The 27,155-nt window shown below is 35.9% G+C and overlaps 1 protein-coding gene across 3 annotated transcripts in view; it reads right to left on the bottom strand.

Annotated features, from left to right (window-relative positions):
• The window catches only part of LOC306860646 (pleckstrin homology domain-containing family G member 5-like), a gene marked incomplete at its 3' end in the record, with an annotated part of 81,813 nt that overhangs the window by 22,983 nt on the left and 31,675 nt on the right, over positions 1-27,155 (bottom strand). For 2 of the 3 annotated variants that reach the window (XM_079402451.1, XM_079402452.1), the window contains exons 4-9: positions 13,730-13,871; positions 13,051-13,150; positions 9,133-9,202; positions 8,692-8,783; positions 7,641-7,777; positions 6,019-6,185 (exon numbers count right to left, since the gene is read on the bottom strand). In XM_079402451.1, coding sequence (XP_079258577.1) covers positions 6,019-6,185; positions 7,641-7,777; positions 8,692-8,783; positions 9,133-9,202; positions 13,051-13,150; positions 13,730-13,871 — 708 coding nt within the window. Of the gene's footprint in view, positions 1-6,018; positions 6,186-7,640; positions 7,778-8,691; positions 8,784-9,132; positions 9,203-13,050; positions 13,151-13,729; positions 13,872-24,095; positions 24,164-27,155 lie in introns of those variants that run through there. The other variant, XM_079402453.1, reaches the window with a different exon arrangement.

The raw sequence follows: 27,155 nt of genomic DNA, 5'->3' as shown, positions 1-27,155 counted from the left end.
ATCCCTCCCCCAGCAGATACTCACAAGATCACTTCCTTACAGTATGGAAGTATTAGGTGAACGAATTTGGGTCATGTTTCACCACAACGTCAAAGGAAATAAACAAGAAATTACATTTGATTGTAAGCACATTTTCTTCACAATTAAGCATTTTCTAATTACTATAACAAAAAATATTGTACTTATTTCTGTAATTAAACAAAAATTTAAATTGTGAAATACTGCAATCATTGTAGTATTTGTTTGATGTGCAACTTTATGATTGAAAAAATATATATTAATAAAGGAACCTGCCTAATCGCAAACGTGTTTAAGTGTCTTGAATTTGACCTAAATAATAATAAAATATAATAAAAATATAGGATAAACCACATTTCCCCCAAAATTTTGCTACCATTTGTGCAATGTGACAATTTCATGACAATTAAGCATTTTCCTCATTGCTATACTGCAAAAAAATCATTATGATGGAAAAAATGTTTCAATGTTCACACACCATAGTACTACTTGTTGGTTAAAGACATTAAAAATAAAAAGGAATTTGTCTACATGTTTAAAATTCTTCTAAAATTTAATTTACTGTCTTCAGGTAAAATATAATAAACATGTAGGATGCTTATAGGTCACATTTCACTGCAAAAAAAAAAAAAAAAGATTTCAAGACCATTTGTCAATTTCATGCAGTGATGCATTATCCCACTTTACTGCAATGCAAAATTCTATTACATAAAATAAAATAATGGGGAAAAAATTAAATAAAAAATACGGTTCATTCATTTCCACAAAACGCTAGTGTTTGCTGATCATACAATCTTTATGCTAATTTAAAATCAGCTAAAGAGTAAAATGTCTAGACATATGAGCATTTTCAGGCAAAACTAGACAAATAGTCATAAATTAGTCCTAAAATTGGCTTCTTTTTGTAAAATATTTTCCGTTATGTAACATGTTCTTGCGAGATTAACACCAAATCATTTTATGCTAGAAATGGGTGGTTTTATCGACGTTTAGCAAATGCCTTGTTACATTATAGACACTACTAATTCTCATTTTTAAGGTGATTTATGTGAGACACTATGAATTTGCTTTCCACATAATGTGTGCTAAGAAATCTTACATCATTTTAGATTCACCCCACTAGTTTCCCATGAAGATAAGACCCATTTTTTGCTAAAGTCGTGTTTTGTTCTATTGTCTTCGAACACTGGGTGTTAATGGTCAGAAACTAATTGCATGGTAATTGTGTTAACTTCACAAGAGGATCAATCACATGTGGGGGTTTGCTGTGTCAAGAGCTCTAAACCCTAAGAGAGGAGTGCTTTGTTGATATCCCAGGTAAATAAATGATTACTACTGTTTGCATTGGTCTCTTGCTTAATGAGAGAGACTGAGAAACACAGATCTGCTATATTTTTTCCCTAAAGCTTGCAAGAGTACACACCTTAAACTAAACATTAAACAGCTTGATCCTTTCATTTAAAGAGGGAAACCCATGCAGATTAAATCTGTCTGCTCCGACAATAACCTCTACGCTGTGATATTAATACACCTTTGAACCAGTCTCTTATCAGAGAGGTCAAATAGCAACAGGAAAAGGCTCATTTCCTGCAGTTAGTCGGAGCTGACAGATGCAGTGCATTTTATCCAGACCTTTGATATTCCATCGACTGAGTTACGTTTGATCAAACACACCGTTTCCCTATTTAACACTCCTCTGGCAGCTTTTGATATCATTTTGTAGAGAAAACTCTGCCGTCTCTGAAGACAAATGTTTCTTAACAGCCAAATATTTACATTAATCACACCAATTTGATAAAATTTTGAAATTCTAGCTTCTCATTGGACAAATAAATAAATAAATGCAAACCCAGTTGAGCCATTTAGCATCTCATTTAGGAGACAGTAAATCAGTATATACAAAAATGAAATGATAAAACACTACTACCACCACAACCATTAATAATAATAATAGTTGTTATTAATAATAATAATAACAACATTAATTACATTTTTTGATTTAATTAGCACTATACTACTACTATTTTTATTATTTACATTATTGTATATATTATTGCATTTTATTATAATAATTAATTATTATCATCATTAGTAGTAATAGTAGTTGTAGTAGTAGTAGTATATATGCATATATAGAAGCTGGAAAAATTCTAGTTGTTGGAAAAATTATGAATATTATGGGGGTAAATAAGATAAAACAAAGCCAAATGGTATTTATTTTTAAGAAAGACCAAGCACACTTTTCAAACTAAATATTTCACTAAAATGTTTGTTAGACGTTAAATGATTAAATCAAAAAATATAAATACAGTTAAAAACAACAAGAAAACAGTCAGTTAAAGGTCAATGAGCAAAAATGGATCAGAAAAGTGATGTTAGAAAAAAATATCCTGAAGCATTTGAGTGTAGATGCCACTTGGTTTGTGGTCTAATGTAATGCCTTTATAGATAAATAGTTAGTAGCTGGAGGTGTCTGGCATACAAAACATGACCAAGATTCACTAAATCCATAATCTATGCCGCTGCGCAGTGGGGGCCCCTGAGGGCCACGGGGACTTCTGATCTAATCACCTGTAGTGTTGTGTAATACACCTCTCAGGTCATTACACAGGTGAGATCGCTCTACTATGTGTCTGTGTGGGTGAATGGTGCAGCTCAAATTCCAGCTAGCATTATGAGTCTGAGGCTATCTGACTAATGCAACAGAGCCGGAGGTTGAAGGTGAAGCCTGAAGTCGAGGTCTCTGAGATGAGAGAGAGACCTTACGCAACAGGACATGCTTAAAGAGGCAGAATCCCAGCATGCATTTACAACTAAACACCAATGGCAACCACACTGTGCTTATACACATTTATACACATAACCACTAGAGGGCCGTCATATTTTGGCGAGTTGATGTCAAAAGAAGGGCCACAACAGCAAAAACATGACTTTCACCTGAAAACCTGCTTTCGTGAGACACTCGTCTTTCAGTTCCTGGGAGCATAAAAGTCACGGCGCTACATCAAACGCTCGCGCTTCAAAGGTCACTCCCCCACCGGGGCGGATCTGGCCAATCAAACCTCAAAGAGGAGTCCTGGTGTCACCGCCGCACCAATAATCCGAGGGGTGATGGGTTCCTTTCTAAAGGTCAGGCTTTGGTGAGGGGGCAAGACACAGTGGGTGAGTTACCACATACAGGTCAAACGCGCTCACAGACAAAACCGAGCAGCTCTCATAAAAATTCCAACGGAATAGTTGGCAGATGAGCTGAGAATTCCATCAGCGGGAAACGAGGAGGTCGGAGAACATCAGCGGACTTTACTATAGATCCCTGCTACTATCTATCCATCTAATTCTGCAAGGACACATTAAATTGATCAAAAGAGACAAAGACTTTGTTACAAAATATTTATGATTCAAATAAATGCTATATTTTGGACGTTCTATTAATCAATTAATCCTATTTATCATGGTTTACACAAATATATTACGCAGCATAAAAGTTTTCAACATTTATAATAATATGAACTTCGCAGAGAATCAGCATATTAGAATGACTTTTGAAGGATCACAGGAATAAATATTTTCAAATATATTTAAATAGAGTGTTCTCAATAGAGATAGCTCTTATAAATTGTAAAAATATTTCACAATATTACTGTTTTTACTGTATTAAATACAGACTTGCTGAGCATAACAGACCACCAAACTAAACTTGTAAATTCTTTACAATTCTTTGCTGTGTTTTGACCAAAAATAATTTACTACAAATCTTGACTGAACTAAAATATAATATTTTGTAAACAAATAAATAAATAAACATTGTTTTTTTTTTTTACAACCTTGATGGCCATTTAATTCATTTATTATTATTTTTTTAAATCACATAAATTACTTAAATCTATCAGGATGCCACAAAAAAGGTTCTTGATCAAGTTAAATTTATTGATAAAAAGTTACATTAAATGGCCATCAAAGGCCAAAATGGCCCAACTTTTTTGGGAAACGTTTGCGCTACATTTTGCTATTAGCATATAATGAAAATCTACAATAGGAATTGTGTAACGGAGTGATAAGGAATGCCCTGCTGGGAAAAAGGGGGTGGTGGAACTCACAAATTTGGAAATTGATACCACTATGCAAACTCATGCTGATCGTTATCAAACAAATGTGTGTGAATCCAAAACCACTAGCCTTAAACGACACCAGCTCGTTTCTTTGTATTAGCCATTCTTTGTATTAAAATCAATGGTAAAAATTGCTTTAAAGAATAACATCACACCTTTTCTAAACAAGCTGCATAATTTGAAGTACAGTCTCTTTCTTGAGTTTCTATTCTTGATCCAAAGAAGAAACCGTAATTACTACAAAACCTCAGAGGAGAATTTTCCTTTTTGGATTGCAAATTGAACCTTTTAAATCACAAAAAAAAAAAGTGAAAATGTAATTCCAGGTCTGATTAGTATGATTCTGCGCTTTTTTCCAAAAGACCAGTGTTACAGAAGAACTAGAAAAACAACGGGTCTGATGCGTAATACCTGTGCAACACTCGTCCAACACGTGTAGACTTGTTTTATGCCGTTCCGTAACCTACATCCACTGATGGGATGACACAGCCTACACCTGAGTGCTCTGTTCTCAAGTTTTTATTGCTAAGCCTGACGATTCATCCTCAAATCACAGTAAAAACCCACGAGGTACTTCGACAATCCTACAGTCTGCACTCATCTCCGAGGCCTGCATGTCCATGTTTGAACACGCACACAGGAGTACGTTCAGGCTTGTCTTTCCATGAATCCAGCTTTACTGAGTATCACGGAGAAGCTGGGGAAATCCAACCCCATGATGTTGAAAGAGTCACCAGTCATTTCTACAGAAAAGAGCTAAAAACCAAACAAACGCCAGTCAGAGGGTCAGAGTGTCGTATGTGGCGGAGGATGCACTCCGTAAGCTTCCTGTATGAGGTTTAAGATGATTTACACCAAGTTGGCACCTTAAAAGGAAATTCAAGAGGGACTGAGGTGTTTAGAAATCAAGAAAGAGAGGGACGAATGAATTTAGAGCCAACTGGGTCAGCAACCATGCTCATTTTAAACACAAATAAATTAGCCAGTCATAACAGAGATCATTTATGCACAGAAGTCTCAAAGTGGCAAAAAAGGAGCCTGTTTACTTTTAAAGGGATGGAAAATGGTCTTGGTAAAAATAAATAATGGCTAAAAATGCTCTAAGGACTTGCTGCAAAAATGTAAAAAGTAATTTAAAAGTAATTTAGGCCTTGTGTCTAAAACAGATATCACAAAATAAAATAATCAATCAATAGGACCGAAAATGGTCTTGTAAAATTCAATTATGACAAAAAATACAAAAACTATTAAAAAAATAAATAAAGCTGAATAAAATATGTAAGAAGTAAAAAAAAAAAGAAAATGCACATTAGGCCATGTTTCTAAAATAAAGTTAAATTAAATTAAATAACCCCCAACTATCTAAGGGGCTGAAAATGGTCTAAAACTAAATTAAAACTAAAAATACTGCAAGAATATAGTGTAAAATATAAAATGTTGTTGGGGGAAAAAGGTAAATTAAAAAATCCATAAGCACACTAGGCCATGTTTCTAAAATGGATACGACACAAAATGTTTCTACACCATAAATCAAATCTAAAAAATAAAATAATCCCCCACACTATCTAGAGTATAAAAAAAAAAAAAAAAAAAAAAAAAAGGCTGCCAAAAAATTTAATTAATACAATCCATTAGCATATTAGGCCTTATTTCTAAATAGATTTATAACAAAAAATAAAATAAAATCTAAGGTGCAGACAATGGTCTTGTAAAACTAAAACCTTGACAACACTGTAAGTACTTATATGTAACATATTGCCCTTTTAGCATCCTTTAACACATTAGGCCATGTTTCTAAAACATTTTTAAAAATGTTTAATTTAATTTATGAGACAAACTGGCTTTTGAAAGGCATGAGTGGTTGTACACAGGTATCAGCAGCATCACTGACCAGTATGTCAACGGTCTCCCGCCGCGGCAGGGACCCGTGCTCGGCCCGCTCACTGCCCGGTGTGAGGATGTAGACGCTGCCCCCTCCTGATGGCTTCATGTTGGGTAGACTGAGAGAGCGCAGATCCTTCACGCTCTGCTCCACCTTCAGCTCATCGCCGGGCCGAGCTGCAGAAAAACAACCTTTGTAAGAAAAACTCATTTAACCGGAAGAATGTCAACAAATAATGTTCTCATTCTGAAAACACTGATTATGAAATAGATCTAACAATATTTTATAATAAATGTTTCACTGCAAAAGAAATCAAATGACTTCAAATGTCAAATCCTAATAAAATGGTTTAAAAAAATTAAAAAGGAAAATTACAGCATGTAATAGTATATTAATAAATAACTTTAACATGGCTTTGAACAGCTATTTCCTTTTATAAATCACAATTTTAAATATGACATTAAATAAACCACTATTTTAAATATGACATACCAACATTACTATTACAGATTATTATTATTATTATCATTGACATTAATAATAATAATGTGATAGTGTTATTTTTTAAAAGGAATAATTCCTGCTAAATTAAAAAAAAAAAAAAAAAATTTTAAATTAAACAAATAAAAAAAATAAAGCAAGACCAACACTATAAGGGAGTAAAACACTACTGTTTATTATTGTTTGTTAAATGTCCCCATATATTCATTATCACAGAAATCCGCTGTTAGTATTAATAAAAGTAACAGAAGGTCTTCAACAGAGCAGATTTTCAGCATGAATGAAACTCTTCAGTCCGGCTGCTAATGTCCCAATCATTTTAATGCTAACCCTCTCTTCGTCCTCACGTCACAGGCTGTATATTACGCAAGCGGCCAACCAGCACCTGTGAGATGTCTGTGTCGGCATGTGTTTTTGCGTTATCTGATTAAAGACACGGGGATGGGGATTTGTAAAGACAGGCACATGGCTGTGTAATCACGAAAAGCATTGTGTGGATGTGATGATCTACTTGAAGAAACAGCAAGTCCCTGTGAAGCTCCTTTAGATGCATAACAACTCTAATGAAGTGTAATTGGTCACACCTCATTTCCTGGGAAACTGTCTGGTTCTGTGGATGGCTGTGTTGTGTAATACAGAGGTTCAGTGTATGTTTTGAACTTGAGCAATGCTGTAAATGTGTAGGAAGAAAGGGTAATCGAAATGCTGACAGCAAGACATCCTGTGGGGAAGTCGTGGCCTAATGGTTAGAGAGTCGGACTCGTAATCCAAAGGTTGCGGGTTCGAGTCTCGGGCCAGCAGGGATTGTAGGTGGGGGGGGAGTGAATGTCCAGCGCTCTCTCCACCCTCAATACCCCAACTGAGGTGCCCTTGAGCAAGGCACCGAACCCCCAACTTCTCCCCGGGCGCCGCAGCATAAATGGCTGCCCACTGCTCCGGGTGTGTGTTCACGGTGTGTGTGTGTTCACTGCTGTGTGTGTGCACATTGGATGGGTTAAATGCAGAGCACGAATTCCGAGTATGGGTCACCATGCTTGGCAGTATGTCACTTCACTTAAGACTAAAGCAATAAATTGTCACAGTGATTAGCTGGAAAAGAAGAAGCTGGGCACCGCAGAGGAAACTCTTACCTTTCACTTTGAGGTAATGTCCTCCGAAACGATACGCCTCAAAGTGGAGTGAGAGTGGAGTGTTGGACTGGTCCAGGAACAGATCCACTCGGGATAATTCAATGCCCTTGCGCTCAAAAATGGGTCCGAGCACCTCTCTGAAGAACAATAAACTGAGCAAATGAGCTTCACAGATAAAGTGAACAAAGCAAAGAGTTATGGAAATTCCCGATCAAATTAACACCCGTTCAATTATTAAGACATAAAAGCTGTAAGAAGAAATGGTGCTTTTATTTGGAAAGCTGGCATGAAATACTCCTTTCCTATGGTATGGCATATTATAGTCTTTCTAAAACTATTTTTCAATTATTTGTTTTTATTATTATTTTTGATGACATATTGAGATACTACATGCAACTTTTGTGCTTTTAATATAAAAAATAATAATTAACATTTTATAAAATAAACTATAGTAAAGGTAAAAATGCAGACTATTCCTTATATACTATAATTCAAAACATTTCTTAAGAAGTCTTATGAGGTTGAACTTATTTGATCAAAAATACAGTAAAAAAAGTAATATTATTACAATTTAAAATAACTGTTGTATATTTGAACGTATATTCATAAGTAATTTATTCCTGTGATGCAAAGCTGAATTTTCAGCATCATTACTCCAATATTCAGTGTCACATGATCCTTCAGAAATCATTCTAATATGCCGATTTGCTGCTCAAGAAACATTTCATTTTTTTAATTACTGAAAACAGTTGTGCTGCTTAATATTTTTGTGGAAACTGTAATAATGTTTTGTTAGGTTTTTTTGATGAATAGAAAGTTCAAAAGAACTTTACTGTCACATTTGATCACTTTAATTAATCATTGCTGAATCAAATAATTCATTACTTTAAAAAAAAAGTCCAAACTTTCGAAGAGTTATATATATTGATTACACAATGGACGCATTTCATATAAACTACCTATTTAACAGAAACACAAAAAAACTTAGAAACAGATGATTTTCCAACGGTCCAAGGATTGCTGGGGTACATAGATTTGTTCTCTGACTTACCGTAATGTCTTCTTTTTGACAGCGGGGACGATCTCGGTGTCAATGTCTATGTTGAGGTCAAACTTGAGGCTGAAGCACTCCTTCCTGGGGTCCTATAGGGGGCGACAGAACAGCGCTGGTCAAAGGTGGGCGACAGACAGACCGCTTCTAGCCATTTACAACGAACTCTGGATGTGATCAAGATATCTATCAAGCCACCACATCCTGGGACTTCTGATGATTCAGAGACGTGTCATTTCCTGTACACTATGTTGGACAGGGAAGCCCACAAACAAGTCTATACAGGTACTTGTACAATAACAATATTGGTAGGGTATGTTAAAATAATATGTAGGATGTTAAAGAGCTATACATGCTTGTTTTTAAACTATCAGTGCATACAGTCAGCTAGGATTTCAAAAGTTTCCCATGAGCCTTTGTGAAAAGGAGGCCAGCACTCACATCAGTGTGGCGTCGCCGGGGCTTTTTTCCTTCTCTGCTTTTCAGCTTCATTGCTCCTGTCTTACGTTCTCTGTTAAAAGACAGAAAACACCAGACACATGAGGAGAATGGCCATGGCATCTGTATCTGACAGCATGACTGTATTTTTAGTGCTGAACAATCTAAAAACTTGAATTGCAATTTTGTGGTAAAATTTGTGCATGCGATTTTTAAAAAAGCTCCTGGTTTGTTGTGCTTGTTTGTAAGGCTGCACAAATTGGACAAAATTGTGATTAAATAATAATAATATTAAATACTAAACAAAACAAACTATTATTGCAGCAATATTTCACTGTAAAATAAAGTATCTCGGGTAAATATAATAAGAATAATACAGAAATATTATAACTATTGTAAGTATTAAAATAATAATAATAAAAGTACACAAGTAAAATTACACTATTAATATTTCTGGCTTTTCATTTATTTTCAAATGCAAAATTATTGTGCTTTTATTTTTTATTGGGAAACAGGGAGTCCTTTAAAGCTTCTCTTTTGTTGACAATGAACGGTTTAGAAGCACTTCTCCCTTCTCATATCACAGTGCTTGCAGAGATGAATTGGTGTGGGGCATTTACTGCAAAGCGAGCCACTGAAAACACTGGATCATCAGCTGTTTGCGTGTAAATGAACAATACCATTCACTGCGTATATTTATTCACTTAACATCCTTGATGAAATGAATAGTTATTCTGCATGCAGCTTTTATGATGACATTAAGAAATTGCAAGAAATATTTGTACTTTTTATTATCAGAATCAGAATGAGCTTTATTGGCCAAATATGTTTAAACATACAAGGAATTTGTTGTAGTGACAGAAGCTCCACAGTGTAACAAAGACAGCAACAGGACAGGACACAGATAATAAGATAATAAAAGAATAATAAACAAATATCAGAGGAGTCTTTAGATGTGCAGTCGTTGGTGTAGAGGGAGAAGAGCAGTGGGGAGAGTACGCAGCCCTGAGGAGCTCCAGTGCTGAAGGTACGAGTGTTGGATGTGAATTTACCAAGCTTTACTAACTGCTGTCAGGAAGCTGTTGATCCACTGACAGACAGAGGTGGGGACGGAGAGCTAGATTAGTTTATTCTGAAGGGTTTCCGGGATAATGGTGTTAAAAGCGGAGCTGAAGTCCACAAACAGGATCCTCACATAAGTCCCTGGTCTGTCCAGATGCTTCAGGATGAAGTGCAGTCCCATGTTGACTGCATCATCCACAGACCATTTGCTCTGTACGCAAACTGCAGGGGGTCCAGTAAGGGTCCAGTGATGTCCTTCAGATGAGCCAAAACCAGTCTTTCAAATTATTTCATGGCTACAGACGTTAGGGCCACAGGTCTGTAGTCATTAAGTCCAGTAATTTTGGGTTTCTTTGGGACGGGGATGATGGTGGAGCGTTTGAAGCATGAGGGGACTTCGCACAGCTCCAGTGATCTATTGAAGATCTGTGTGAAGATGGGGGCCAGCTAGTCAGCACAGATTTTTAGGCAGGCTGGTCTGGGCCTGGTGCTTTCCTTCTTTTGTTCTTCCTGAAGACCTGGCACACATCATCTTCACTGATTTGAATTGTAGGTGTGGGGGAGAGGAGGGTTGCTGGAGGTATTAATGGTTGTGTGGAGAGGTGTTCAGGGCGGGTGTGGTGTGATTTTTTTGATTCTCCAGAGTGCTGGAGGATGGTGTCTTGTAACTGGTGATATCCTTCATTCTTTTCCACACTGAAGCAGGATCACTGGAAGATAATTTTTTCCTTAGCTTGTAAGAATAATTCCTCTTTGCCACTCTGATCTCCTTTTCCAGTGTGTATTTGGCCTGTTTGTACAAGACTTTATCCCCCTTTCTGTAAGCATCATCTTTGGCCTGACGGAGCTGTCTGAGTTTTGCAGTGAACCATGGTTTGTCATTGTTGTAGATTAGATGAGTCCTGTTAGGAATGCACATATCTTCACAGAAACTGATATAAGATGTTACAGTCTCTGTGAGCTCGTTCAGATCGATGGCAGCAGCTTCAAAAACAGACCAATCAGTGAGAGAAATAGGCTTGTAGATCCCGTTCTGTTTCATTAGTCCATCTTTTAACAGATCTTAATACAGGCTTTGCAGATTTAGGTTTCTGCCTGTAGGTCGGTATGAGATGAACCAAGCAGTGATCAGAGAGTCCTAAAGCTGCTCGTGGAACAGAGTGATATGCGTCCTTTATTGTTGTGTAACAGTGATCCAATATATTACTGTCTCTGGTGGGACATGTGATGTGCTGTCTGTATTTTGGCAGTTTGCGGGAGAGATTTGCTTTATTAAAGTCCCCGAGAATGATTAAAACAGAGTCCGGGTGTCGTTGCTCACCCTCTGTGATCAGATCAGCGAGTTTCTGTAAAGCTGTGCTCACGTGCGCTTGCGGTGGAATGTAGACACTCACGAGAATGAACGAGCAGAACTCCCGCGAAGAATAGAGCGGCTTGCAGTTAATGAAGAGCGTTTCTAGATCTGAGCAGCACATCTTCTTTAACACTGTTACATCTGTACACCACCTCTCATTGATGTAAAAGCACGTCCCGCCGCCGCGCGATTTCCCCGTTGATTCCGCGTCCCGACCTGCTCTGATCAGCTGGTAATTAGGCAGATGTAGCACACTGTCCAGTATGTCGCCATTTAGCCAGGCTTCCGTGAAACACAGAGCAGCAGAGTTTGAAAAATCCTTGTTTGTCCGGGAGAGCAGAAGGAGTTCATCCGTTTTGTTGGGTAGAGAGCAGAGATTCGCCAGATGGATGCTAGGCAACGCTGTTCGAAATCCTCGCTGACGAAGCTTCACGAGCGCTCTGGCTTGCTTCCCCCACCGCCTGTGCCTCCTGTAGCGTTTGACCAGAGTTACGGCTCCGCCAACTACAATGTCCAGCAAAATTTCTGAAAAATCTAAATCCGGTAAAAGATTTTGTGGTGTGTTCTGCCGAATGTTCAGCAGGTCATCCCTGGTAAAACCGATCGTATTTGAAAAACAAAAAACAGGAAAAACAAACAAAAACAGTACAAACACAGGAGAGCAACGCACAAAAGCTGCCATCAGCGGCGCCATCTTGGTTTTTATAATAACACCGAGAGGCACAACAAAGTGATGCAAAATTCAAAAGTGATTTTTTTTTTTTTTTGAAGTCAAGCTTACATGCATGAAGCGTTTGCATACCCGACAATCTGAAATTGAGATAATCTGAAATCTGAAATAATTAAAAAAAGATACTTTTTACATAAAATATATACACTTATACACTAGTTCAAAATATTTTTTCTTAAGCACTATTACACTCACAGAGGCTACAGTTATTTGATTCAAAACATAGCAAAAAAATTATATCTTGAAATATTATTAAAATTTTAAATAACGGTTGTCTACTTGAATATATTTAAAATGCAATTTATTCCTGTGACGCAAAGCTGAATTTTCAGCATCATTACTCCAGTCTTCAGTGTCACATGATCCTTCAGAAATCATTCTAATATGCTCCTTTGCTGCTGAAGGCACATTTTTATTATTATTATCAATGTTGAAAACCGTTGTGCTGCTTCATATTAAGTGAAACTTGCACTTTGAACTTTGAAATGTGCATTGCATGTATTTAATTCACAGCCTTTACAAATTAAATAACACCAAGTGAAATATTGTGATTGTGGTTTTTATTTGAATTCATCATGCAGCCATATGGATTTATTTCCATTGCTCAATTTCAGATTGTCAGGTATGCAAACACTTCATGCATGTCAGCTGGACTTAAAAAAAAAAAAAAAAAAAAGAAAATTTGAATTTTGCATCACTTTGTTGTGCCTCTCTTGGTGTGTATAGGCTGCAAGATTCCATTTAGTTATTTGAATGTTGTGGATCACAGACTGACCCTCGTTCAGTACTTCCTTCTTCGTCTTCATCCAGGTCTGAAGGGGGGCTTGTGCGAGGGGGACAGGAACGCGTGGACACATTCCGCGCCAGGATAGAACCTGAAACGCAAATCTGATCTTACATGTTTCACTCCTTACAGAAATTATCACGTTATAATAGTAAATCAACTAATAAACTAATTACTTAATTATATAATGGTGTAGGGATGGTATACAATAAAAAAACTAAACAAATAAAATTCTAGATTAATCAAAAAGAAAAATATTTATAATAAAAAAATAAAAACAAATAAAAAAAATATAATAATAATAATAATAATAATAATAATAATGTATATATATATATATATATATATATATATATATATATATATATATATATATATATATATATATATATATATATATATATATATATATATATATATATAAAAAGATTAGGTATTTTTAATTATCAAAATAAATTAATATCAATTAAATCAATTATCAATTTTTTATACTTATACTATTTATATTCAGCATCTGTCGTGGGGGATTGAATTTTACTGGTAATTATTAGTTGTACAAATAACCAAACATCCATTCCTGGTGTTTTTGAATGAGACTCGTTTGTATGAAGCATAAACCTGTTTGGCAGAGGGTCACATTAAGTGTGTTTGTGCCTGCACGGCCGTTTACCTTGTGGCTGTACGTCGAAGCGAAGATGCCTGTCAAAGTGCATGCTATCAGATTCATCCAGGTGACAGCGAGAATCACATGACTCGCACAGGTGCAGGGGGCTTTTACCGTTCAGTTCCTGACACTCAGGATGATGACACACCTACAGGAACAGAGAGAGAAATCAGACATCAGACGCTTTGAGTCACTCAGGGTCAGGTTCACTTCATCAGACCTTGTATGCCCTTTCTGCTGCTGAAGTCACTCTGTCGGTTTTGAACTTTCTCTTTTGACAGTTCACAACATCACATACAGTCTCAAATACAACCATAAAAAGACAAACATGGCCAAAAGACATCGTTTAGACCCCACACCAATCCAAAGACACAGAGCTGAACGGTTTAGAAGAATTCACGTGCCATGGCATTTACATGCAACTCCAAAGCACTTTCAAGAATACCATGGTAAATTTGCAAAAAACATTGTTTTTGATATAGTTACCATGTTTGTAGACATGTACTACAGTAGAAACAAGATAGAACCATTTTCTATTAGAATATCATTTCAAATGTAAATATTCCTGTGATGCAAAGCTGAATTTTCAGCATCATTACTCCAGTCTTCAATGTCACATGATCCTTCAGAAATCATTCTATGCTAAATTCTTAGTATCAGTGGTATATTTTTCAAGATTCTTTGATAAGAAAAGAAAGTTCAGAAGAACAGCATTCATTTGAAACAGGAATCTTTTGTAACATTATATATGACTGTCACTTTTGATCAATTTAATACATCCTTGCTGAATAAAAGTATTAATTTCATCCAAAAGAAATCTTACTAATCCCAAATATTTAAATGATTGGGAAGGTCATATGTGACCGTCCCCTCCTCTTACCTTCCATATCATGGGATGTGTGCAGGCCGCCCCATTTGTTGGACACCGGTCCATGGCGGCAAAGGATAGCGCTTCAGAACAGTCACACACCCCAAAATCTCATGGAAGGGTCCCAATTCATCCCCTTCCCCCAAAGAACCAACAAGATTTGGTCCAATTAATCTTGGCCCACCCCCTCTGTGTCTAGTCAAGTTAAGCACTCATGGGGGCAGGGTGGTTTAAAGGTAGTCCTGGTCTTCCCCAACAACCAAATCAGTCTTCAGATGTCCAAAACCCCTCTAATCTGAGGAGCTAATCATCTGTGCGCTCTCATGAACCCATCTGATGGGGCGGTGGAGATTAGATTTGGCTCATCTCTTTTTCAGACTGGACTCCACCTCAATAGGAGGAAGAAAGGCAGTCTCGGCTCTATAAAGTTTTTAAATAGCGCTTGCTTTTAAATGGGCCTTGTTTTCTGTAATAGGCATGACATGGTCTACCACAATGAGCACAATTAGGTTAGGTGTACTTTCATGTTTTTCAGATTCAAGGGCTTGCTGGGACTTTGTGCGAAGCTTCAGCAGCTTTAAAGGCACGAATGGTCAAATATGGAGTCAATGTGACTACACAAATCACTTTAGGCCAAAACAAACTTAATTATTTGTGCATGCTTGGATCTCAGAGTTTTATAGATTTGCATAAATGTGGAAATTAAATGGGCAAATGTTGCAAGAACTGCAAAGCAAGCAACATTTTTGGGTTTCCATGGTCATAGCATACTAGGCTAGGGCAAAGGTTTTCAAATTGGGGTTTGGGGATCTTGAGATGCCTGAAAGAGGAGTCTTTTGAAAATAAATAAATAAAAATAAAATTTCAGTTTTATAAAATTTTATAAAAAGTGTTATTCACTAATAAATAAAATATTAAGATATAAAATCAAAAATAATAATAAAAAAAACTGAATTTAGAAGGCTACAAGCAGAGTGTCAGTTTTTGAAATAAAATAACATTCAATAATAAATAAAATATTAATAAATAAATAATACATACAAACAGAAGGCCACAAGGGGATTCTGCGAAAAAAATAAAAAATTTAATGAGAAAAAAATAATACCAGTAATAAAGATATAATATTAAAAATGATCTATTAAAACAGAATTTAGAAGGTGACAAGGGAAGGTGAGTCTGCAGAAATAGTCAGGTGAATAAAATAAAATAATAGATATTTTAAAAGAGTGGTGCCCTTTTAAAAGAATGCTAACAAATTTTGCTAAAGCTTTTTGGGCAACAGATCACAAAGGTCACCAACAACAGTAGGGATGGGTCAAAATCTGTCCAACCACCAAGTGAAGGAGACAGGTCAAAACATACATATACATAAACAACATAACACACGACAGGTCATTCCTCTTTACAGTAAAACTTCCTGCAGTCGATTGAGAGATTCTCCAAACACAGCAGTCAACAGAACAGCCTGTTTGCTCATGTAACGGCGTGTTTGTCGTGAGCCACTGCTATGATAACTGTCAGGAAAAGAGTTTGGAGAGCCAAGCTGAATCACCGGGAGCGACTCATGTTCTTCGACGAGTTACGGCACATTCATCTGAAGGAGAACGAGGGACTCATCACTGTTTACAGATTGGCTGAGAGTGTGAACCTGACTGCAGGGCAGTGACATGAGGCGCACAATCACATATTCACACGCGCTCAGTGATTATTTACAGTGAACTGATGGAGAGAGAGAGGTGACGAAGGAAGTTGAGGTGAAAAGTCGAGGCTAGTTCTGCATCAAGTGAGCTTCCCCCCAACTTAGGCAGCTATCTTCTAAGATGGCATACTACTGATTTGAAGCGCTCTACACAGTCAGCAAGAGTCTAAACACATTTAGTCTTTATGAAATGTACCCTACAAAACTCGACTCCAACTGATTCCAATCATTGTTATAGTAACTAAAATCTAAAATTATTAAAATAATTTTAGTAACTGAAATATAGCATAAATATAAGTACTAGATGAAAAACTTACATTTATTTCAGTTAGCTACCAAGACAACATTTCTCATTTTGAAGTACTAAAAACACTAAACCTTAAAATAAAAGGAAAACAAATGTATAAAAATAAAAGCTAATTTAAAATATTAATAAATACTACTATAGTTTATAAATTATACTAAAACACCACTGATAAACCAGGGTTGAGGTGCATTCTGGGACTGAGATAGAAACATGTGGACTTTGCACCTGCAGCACATCCATAATTTGGTAGGTAAGACAACTGATAAATGGCTAATATTAAAAGATTTATACCGTTTTGTACAAAAATAAAACACCTAAAACTAAAATTAATTGAAATACTACTATATATTACTACTTACACAAATAAAATTGCATTTAAATGTATTATGAAATAATTACTGTTTTTAAAAATTAACTAAAAGTGAATATGGAAGATATTCCAAATGTAAAACTGCATCTCTACCAGTATTATTTTAGTATAATTTCTTTTTTAAATAATAGTTTTTATTCATTTTGATTTTAGATAAAGTTTTGGCAATTGTTGCATTTTTGTCTATATAGTTTTTATTAAATTTAGTTTTAGTTATTTTAGCAAATCAAGTTAAAATAAGAAATGTTACCTTGCCAACAAGCTGAAATAATTTATATATTTTATTTTTAGTAAACATTTATTTCAAATAATGAAAAAAATGCATATTTTTATGATTTTAAAGGAAAGGGAAGTGTGGCCAAGTATGGTGGCCCATACTCAGAATCTGTGTTCTGCATTTAACCCATCCAAGTGTGCACACAGTAATGAACATACACCTGGAGCAGTGTGCATTTTAGTTCTATTTTCACTTTTAGTTTACTAGAATAACCCTGATCTCTACCCATAATTGCCTTTAAATGCTGTAGGTAGGAAGTTCTCTAAGTTTTGAAACAGGAACAGGAACAGAGATTGAGTGGGTCTTTCTGAAACAGCTAAATCGAGAGACTTCAAGCAAGTTACATGCTGACCAAACAGTTGGCCAGGGATCAAAGCCAAGGACAGCTGAGTGTGCGTGTGTGTGCTGTCTGATTCTGAAGTTCTGCTGGATTACCCATGGGCCTCAGGAAGGGGTGATGTGTTTGGAGTGTGGAGGTGAATGTAAGTGAACAGCAGAGAGAAACAGACAGCTGTGAACACACACACAAGCGTTCAGAGGGGCTTATTGAATTCAGACACACATGGCACCATTATTGCCAATATAGGGCCCAATGAAATTTTATTTTTTCCCAATTTTTTTTTTTTTAAATCAAAATTCAAAAATCAAATCACTGGAAACCTGTTTCAGTCTTGGTTACAACACATAAAACAATAGCAGCAGTCATCCCTATTTATCAGAGCATGTCTGAGGATTATGATGTTATGTATGCTTTAATAATTTCATGCCCCCCTCAATAATCTTTCAAGCAATTAAGCCTTGATTTGCAAAAGCTTTTCATGCCTGAGAGTTTTTTAATATTTCATCAGCATCGATCTGCAAAGATGATCTGGAGTGAAGGGGACCCATGGTGAACAGGTTCTGTGGTCTCTATTTGGCTAGCGTGTTCTCCTGTACATATCTGGTGAAGGGGGTGCTGTGCAGACAGTGTGAAGCGTTTCAGGCCAAAAGTCAAGTGCAGTGTCCTTTAGCGCAGGATTAATCCATCTGCTGCAAAACTGAGCACCTGTTCCATACAAATGCACAGCTCAAGCGGTCTTACATAATGTACATTTTCATCCCTCTTTCACACACAGATAATTATGCCAGCATTTAATCACTCCTTTCATGGAAAGCCGCACAAGAAATTTGCCCTCACCCTTTTGAAGGGCGAATGAAATTATGTGTGAGCAACAAAAGACTGGAAAATAGAACAGAGTGACAGTGAGTGTTGAATGACTAAGAGAAAATAGTCTTTAGAAATAGAAACTGTTTTATTATACACTGCCAGCCAAAAGATTGGAATAATTAGGATTTTATATTAGAATGATTTCTGAAGGATCATGTGACACTGAAGACTGGAGAAAGGGCTGCTAAAAATTCTGAAATATATTTAAATAGAAAAGAGTTTAAATTGTAATAATATTTCAAAATACTGCTGGTTTTAGTGTTTTCTTGATCATATAAATGCAACCTTGTTGAGCATAAGAGATTTCTTTCAAAAACATTTAAAAATAAATCTTAACCTTAATTATTCCAAACTTTTGACTGGTAGTGTATTTTATATTTTTATATCCATATAAAAATGCTACATATCAGGGTTTTGTTACAGATGTACTGCTCCTACATGTTTTCAGCTTTGATTGTAAAACTGAATATTATTGGATTGTTATACATTTAAAAAAAAAAATAAATAAAAAAAAAAAATAAACTGTCCCCTTATATTACTTGAAAACACCATGAAATCACTTAAGTACAGTTTTCTGTGTTGTGTTAAAACAGGAAATTTGGGTGGGACATATCAAAAACTCATACTAGAGAGCATTTCACTGAACAAAAAATATGCAGTGCAACATAAGACATCATTATTTTTGATCTATTGTCCAGGAAGTTCAAAGTCCTTTTAAATGCATGTGTTAAAAATGAACTTTTAGGAGTGCACTAGGATGTAGACGACCTGACAGCTTGCTGATATTAACTCAAAGTCACAGACTTTCATAATGAAGTTTAGCAAAACACATTTTCATAGAATAGCTTGACTTCAATTTGACAAGGAAGAGTTGAAACTCTTAGATTAGATTTTACTTAAAACAACATCAATTAAAACTCACAGGGCAAAAGCCCACCTGTGCTATACATACATTACATATGCATGCAAATGCATCACACAATCACATGACTGCACCTCAAATCAGCTGATAATGCGCATAAGCATAATTAAATAGAGGAGTTAGTGAAGGTCACACCCAAAAAAATAGTAAACAAGCTCTTCGATAGATTACCAGTACTCTAGACTTCTCTCACCTTGAATATACAAGAATTGAAGCAAGCATTGAGCTACAGTGCTCACACGGACACCACAAGTTCGAGTCTGTGACAAAAGGCCAAACAAGTCCTGAAACTTACTGACTTGTGACATCAGCTTCAGAGTCCAACTAAATTCACTGAATCATCATTGCAGTCAGTGCAATAGATTTTGAAATATCTCACATGCACTGCCATAGCTTCAACCTCAGACACCACACCTAAGGACCTGTTCACTGAGTGTCCAATATATTCTGCACATAAAAAAATGACAAAAGTGGGCTGAATCGGAACTGAGTTGATAGAATAAGAAAGTTAAGACAATGCCAGGTTAGTGGCATCAAATTAAAAAGTCAGTTTGAGCAAATTAAGAGCAAGTAAACTAGATATTCTGTTTGAATAAACAGCTTTTATATCATGTTTGAACAAAATCACTGACTCAGAATGATCCTAAAGCACACAAAGCCTGATGATTAAAAAACAGGCTTAAATTCAGCCCAACCCTGACAGCATCATGGTGACTTGGTGTGAGAGAACGATGTGAATCACTAAACGGCCTTAAATGTCTTGATTCACACTCACGGAACTGAAATTCCCGTGACGTCTATAAACACAGACACGCTGCTGCTTAAACACAACAGACCCAAACATACATACAGACTCATATAACGCTGATTCACATCCCTCTTGAGTTAAACCAAAACACAGTTATCAGTCAAGCTACACTTGCTAAAACAAACACAGTTAACTACACTAACCCAACCATTTTGAGAAGTGAGTAAGAGTTGTGCTACAACTGTTAGAAGACTTAGTGATTTTTCTTCCATTTATATAATATGAGCATGTCATCACAAAACAGAGCTGGGTGTGAACTTACATGAAGCATATCCAAAATTTTCCATAAAAGTTTTCCAATTTTCCATAAAAGCTTGAAAACTTGTGTTGCATAAGCATTATTATGATGATAATAAAATAAACAGACAAAAAACAAATCTTAATTCATCCAAACTTCTGAATGGTATTTTTTTTTTATATCTATTTATTTTGATATATTTAAGCAAATACTGCTTTGTATTAAAAAGAAAGACCTTTAAAGCACTGTTAGACAATTATATATTTAAAAAGATAAAAACATTCTAATACGCAAACTTTTTTTTCTAATTTATAAAACAAAGAAACGCTTTAAAATAAAATTCATATGAACCATTACAAAAAATTTAAAAATTAAAATTAAATTAAATGTATTTTATGTTCTAAGTTCTTTAGTTTACAAACTACACCCAGACACATGGTGTGGTTAAGCAATTATGTGAATGCGTAATTACGCAACTGAAGCCACAGCCAAACATCTTTCCACTTCTCTGGATCTGAGTGTTTAGAGAAAAACACGACCGTTGAAGGAACGGAAATCAGAGCTATTGCAGTTTGCATTGGCTTTTCAGTACCAGACTGCTCTGGATGGAGAACTGCCATACTTGCCACAACCGTTGACTCCAAGACAAGCGTCTGGCCCATAAAGTACACTTTAAAAGAAAATAAATTAAAAAATAAAAAGGCATTTACGCAAACCAAGGCGGCGTTATATTAGTTTGGTTCACCATGCTTTGTTTTCTTTGAGTTCTCTTAAACTGGGGCTAAAAACAGAAAGCCACATTATTGCGATTCTTTTGAACAAGCTGTGAGTCCATATGGTTTTTTAGCTTAGTCTTTTTTATCATAAATGAACAATTTTATCCACTCCAAAACTTCACATCATCTCTTATACCTCCGAACCAAAATACGAAAACTGGCTACAGGCAAACTTTTCCAGAACTTCCATGTATGTGAAAATGATCCAACAGCACCAGAAGAACCTAAAACAAATGTGTATGGCCATGTTCGGAATAGCATACTTGACACACAATCCTTATTTAGCAGCAAGCACACATTAAAACGATCATAAATGATTGTAAAGAAATTATTCAAATTTTAATTTCAGAAATTCCATATCCATATCCAAATAGAAAGCAGCTTCCATCTTAAATTGGAATAATATTAATGTTTTTTTATTGTATTTTTAATCAAATAAATAAGACACTATTATTCAAGATTATTACAAGGCCTATAAGGGACCCCCCCCCAATCGAAATGCCATAAATTTACACAAACCTGAAAAATATTTATATTGATACCTGGACACTACCGACTGAATTATACATGCAAAGTTTTAGATACATTATATACAGTATGCAGTAAGCTAGTATTCGTATATCTCTAAAAGAGATGAAACGGGACTAAGGCAAGGAAATTACCAGCATACAAGAAGTCACAGAAGTATGCAGACCGGGGCTAGTGACTGACGGGTCACAGTCTTGGGTCAGTGGACATCCGGAACAATTAAGAGGAAAGAACGCATTACCATAAAAGTGGTCTACATGCATGTGTCAGAATACAGAGACCACAGTCTAAATTTACCAAGACTGAGCTGCTACTGCAGTATTATGACACATGCAAAAACCAAAGACTTTCAGTCAGCAGAAAACTGTCATATGGACTACTTTTATGACATTTTTGAAGTTAGACAAGCACTGGTCACAATATGCATTGCTTTTATGAACAAAAATCATCCACTAAATATATATAATATATATCCACAAAAATATTTAGGCCCAAATTTAAGATGTGTGTATTTGAATTGGATATGAAACTTCCACCAATTTGGATTACACCGTTTTAACAAACAACTAAACTATCAGTCATACTTAGAAATCGGTAAGATTTCTGCACCCTAAAAATCATGAGTTTATTAAAAACTATTTGCGTCTATCTTATTTAAATAATCATAAAAAAATAAAAATCAAATAACCATTAAAATATGGCTAGCTGTGTTTATTAGTTCTCTTGTTTGTCAGTCATACATAAAGTTTATTAGTCAGTTTATGTTAAAACTTTGTAATCCAAATGAATGAAAATTTGACATGCAATTCAATTCAAATTTAGGCCTACATATTTTTTTTGTGTTGGATATTCGTCAAAATGTATTACTCAGAATTCCACAGTAGAAAGTCACACTAGTTTAATGATAAAGGTAAATGATGACAGAATTTTCATTTTCAGGTGATATTCTTAGAAATCAATGTGGCTGATACAATTCAAACTCCTCTTACAAATAGAATTTCCAAAAGGGATTTTTCACAGTGATGTCATAGAAGAACCATTCGGTGAGCAGTTCCTAAAAGAACCGTTTTTTCTAGAATGTTTTAATAATTTAAAGAACCTTTTGCCACTTGTAATAACCCCTTGAAAGGTTCCATGGATGCTAAAGGTTCTTCATGGAACCATAGATGCCAATAAAGAACCTTGTATTACCAAAACAAGCTCCATTATGGAGGCCCCCAGTGATCGAGCCCTCATTTTAGAAGATGAATTTTGGTTTAAACGTTCTAAAATTAACCTGCAGCTTCAACAGTCAAGCAGGTGAAACCAAAAGAACACATTCAGACAAACTTCTCCTTGTCATGCCATGGTTTTAGCCAACCACGGACCACAGTAGACCAGCCACAAACAGTCTGAGAAGACCACCCTATTCACAGAAGCTGATGACAAATGTCTGCAGAGTGGTGTGGGATTTCCATGCTTACGTACCAAGAACATCAAAGGCCTATATGGTCACCATGAAAGGACCAAAACTTCCTTGAGTGACTAATCCTGAGTTTAAACCTGTGGTTCACATACAAGCCACTACACAATCACTTCCCTCCAAAAGCAAAGTTCACTCCAGGGCAATAGAGTTTACCAACTGTGGGACAAGGTTCACAAGGTCTCATGTCCATTAAATAAAGGATATTCTATCAAGCTTTCTCGTCATCTCTGAATTGTCTACCAGTAGTTTTCCACATTTCAGAGCCCTAAATGAAGCTAGACGTCTTGCATTGCAGATGCTCATTAAATCAATTTGAAATAAAAACACTTGAATGCCGTTTTGACTTGGAAGAGCTCAAGAAAAATTAACTGAGAATGACCAAAAGGATAAGTCCATCCATGCTAAAGGAGACCAACTAACTTCACTTTTTCACTAGAAACATTCCTCTTAGTGTGTTTCAACATGTAGCATCAGCAAAAGCAAATGTCCATGTACACACCCACACCTGGAAAACAGCCACCATTATTACAGAAGTGAGCAAGATTATTAATTACAATGCGCTTTTGGAAACTGGTTTCTAAATCCACCATGAAAAACTTTAGCAAACCGTATTTCGTACTTTGGTTTGCTATAAAAACTAAATGAAACCACAATTTTCACAAACTGCAGAAATCGTGATCTCTCAAACACTGCCCAGCTTAAACCCAATTAGAGACAACGATTGCATAGTTCAACATGTATGAATTTGGTTAAACATGCTTTGAAATTAAAATCGCTCAATGTTAATAATGTAAATGACATAAAACAGACTTTTAAGAAGGAAAAACCCTAGGAAGCATAATGTCTAGCCATCTGCTGGGTAACCAGAGACATATGTAGACAGAAGAAGACAGAAGCGAAAACTCACCAGCAGCTGCACGCATTCTACTCAAACTCGGTCAAGTGCGCTGAGAGAGCAGTCTCAAGCTCCACTCTGACGCAACGCTGCTATCCATAGCTTTAGGGGAGGAATAGGAGGAGGAATTGACATACAGGAAAGAGGGAGGGGGGAGTGAAAGAGAGAGAGAGAGAGAGAGAGAGAGAGAGAGAGAGAGAGAGAGAGAGAGAAGGAAGTGAAAGGAGAAGGAACGCTATATTCAAAGTTAGTGTTCTCTCTGAGCTGAAAATGACAGGAGAGAGAGAGAAATTTTACAAGGCCAAGGTAATATTTTAGCTAAAAATATTAAAAATAAAATAAATTAAATAAATACACAGTGTGAAAATTGTTAGAAAGGTAGTCGAAAGATGTTTGGCTGTGGCTTCAGTTGCGTAATTACTCTCACATAATTGCTTAACCACATCATATGTCTGGGGGTAGTTTGTAAACCAAACAACTTCTAACATAAAAGACATTTGCCATTATTAATTTTATTTTTTTTGAAATTTTCTTGTAATGGTTCATATGAATTTTATTTGAAAGCTTTTCTTTGTTTTATAAATTAGAATATTTTAGCTAAAAATATTAAAACTAAAACTAAAAAAATTTATTAATTAAATACACAGTGTGAAAATTGTTAGATCACAATTTCACGTGAACGTATGGAAATATATTCACATAAATATTAATGTATATGAACTACAGATCTGTTTGAAACAAACATGCTTAATTTTTTTTAATAACTTATTAATTTTTTAATTTTTTTATGTATTATAAACAGTTAAAAGAAGTTAAAATGCTAAATGAAAAGAAAAAAAAAAAAAAAAAAGATTAAAAATAAAATGAAGAACACAGCACAATGTTCTCACACTGACATAAGTAGGAGATTTTCTCCCTAAAGCTTCATTACCATAATGCACCAGGAGGATTTAATCTTGAGATTTTTTTGGCCACTGTCATTACGTTAATACAGTAATTTAATTATGCATGTAAATCATACATTATAAGCCATGCAACTAATAATAACTTTATACATACAAACCTCACAATTTAAGCCATCCATCCATACAGTGCCTATAGAAAGTCTTCATACCCCTTCATTTTGTTATGTTGCATTATGTTAAACTGCTTTAAATTACTTTGAATTTAAACACTGAAACACTGAAAAAATGACATTGCACAAGTCTTCATACCCTTAACTCAAAACTTAAAGCACTTTGGCAACAATTACAGCCTCAGGTCTTTTTTGGTATGATGCAACAAACTTTGCACATCCGCATTCGTTTTGTTTTTTTGCCAGTCTTCTCTTTAGATCATCTCAAGCTCTGTCAGGTTGGCTGGGGACCATCTGTGGACAGCCATTTACAGGTTTCTCCAAAGATGTCTGATTGGTTCCAAGTCCAAGTCTGACTGGGCCACTCGAGGACGTTCATAGAGCCACTCCTGCATTGTCTTGGCTGTGTGCGGAGGGTGACTGTCATGCTGGAAGGTGAACTTTTAGCCCAGTCTGAGGTTCTGAGCGCTCTGAACCAGGTTTTCATTAAGGATATCTCTGTATTTAGCTGCATTCAGCTTTCCGTCTTCTCTGATCACTTCCCCAGTCCCTGCCGCTGAAAAACACCCACAATGCATGATGCTGCCACCACCATACTTCACTGTTGGGATGGTATTATACAGGTGATAAATGGTGCTTGGTTTCTCTCAGACACGAATAAGGAATTGATGTTCATCAGACCAGAGAATCTTTTTTTTTTTTTTCATAGAGTTATTTGGGTGTATTTTTTAAAATTCCAATCAGGGTTTCATGTATCTTTACTGAGAAGCTTGAGTTTGGTCACTTTGCCATCAAGCCCAGATTAGTGGAGTGTTACAGTGATGTTTGTCCTTCTGTAAGTTTCTCCCATCTCTATATAAGATCATGGAGCTCAACCAGAGTGACCATCAGTGTCTTGATCACCTCTCTAACCAAGACCCTTCTCCTTCGATTGCTCAGTTTGGCCAGGAGGCTAGATCTAGAAAGAGTCCTGATTGTTTCAAACTTAATCCATTAAGGATTATGGAGGCCAAATGCTCCTGTGAACCTTCAACGCAGCAGAATTGTTTTTTTTTTGTAGTCTTCCCCAGATCTGTCTCAACACAATCCTGTCTCTCAGCTCTGCAGGCCATTCCTTTGACCTCATGGCTTAGTTGTTGCTGACATCCATTTCAGCTGTTAACCTTTATATAGACAGGTGTGTGTGCCTTTCCAAATCATGTCCAATCAACTGAATTTGCCACAGGTTATCTCCAGTCGGAGTATAGAAACATCTCAAAGACGATCCAGTGAAACTGGAATCCTGGCTCCTGATCTACATTTAAAAAGTGTCAAAGCAAAGGGTATGAAGACTTGTTCAATGTCATTTTTTTCAGTGTTTCCTTTTTAATAAATGTGTAAATTGAGATAAATCCGTTTTTTGCTTTGTCATTATGGTGAGTGGGCTGTAGATTTATGTGGGAGAAAAAGTAATTTAAAGCATTTTAACATAATGCAACATAAAATGTGAAAAAACGAAGGGGTATGAAGACTTTCTATAGGCACTGTACACACACATATATACACACACACACACACACACGGTCAGAATTGTTGGTACCCTAGGTGAATATGATCAAATAGTTCATATAGCAAATAGCATTGTTAATCCTTTTGATCTTTTTTTTTTTTATCACAAAAATCTAACCTTTCATTGGAGAATAAGAATTTAAAATGGGGGGAAATATCATTATGAAATTAATGTTTTTCTCTAATACACATTAGAAAAAATTAACGGTACCCTTTTATTCAATACTTTTTGAAACCTCCATTTGCCAAGATAACAGTTCTGAGTTTTCTCCTATAATACCTGATGAGGTTAGAGAACACCTGACAAGAGATCAGAGACCATTCCTTCATCCAGAATCTCTCCAGACCCTTTAGATTCCCAGCTCCATAATGGTGCTTCTTCTCTTCAGTTCACCTCACTCATTTTCTACAGGGTTCAGGTCAGAGGACTGGAATGGCCAGCAGAAGCT

The sequence above is a fragment of the Barbus barbus genome (genome assembly GCF_936440315.1).
Source record: "Barbus barbus genome assembly, chromosome: 41".
Lineage (NCBI taxonomy): Eukaryota > Metazoa > Chordata > Actinopteri > Cypriniformes > Cyprinidae > Barbus > Barbus barbus.
Note: the sequence above shows the minus strand (reverse complement) of the source record. Positions and strands in the feature narration are given on the sequence as shown.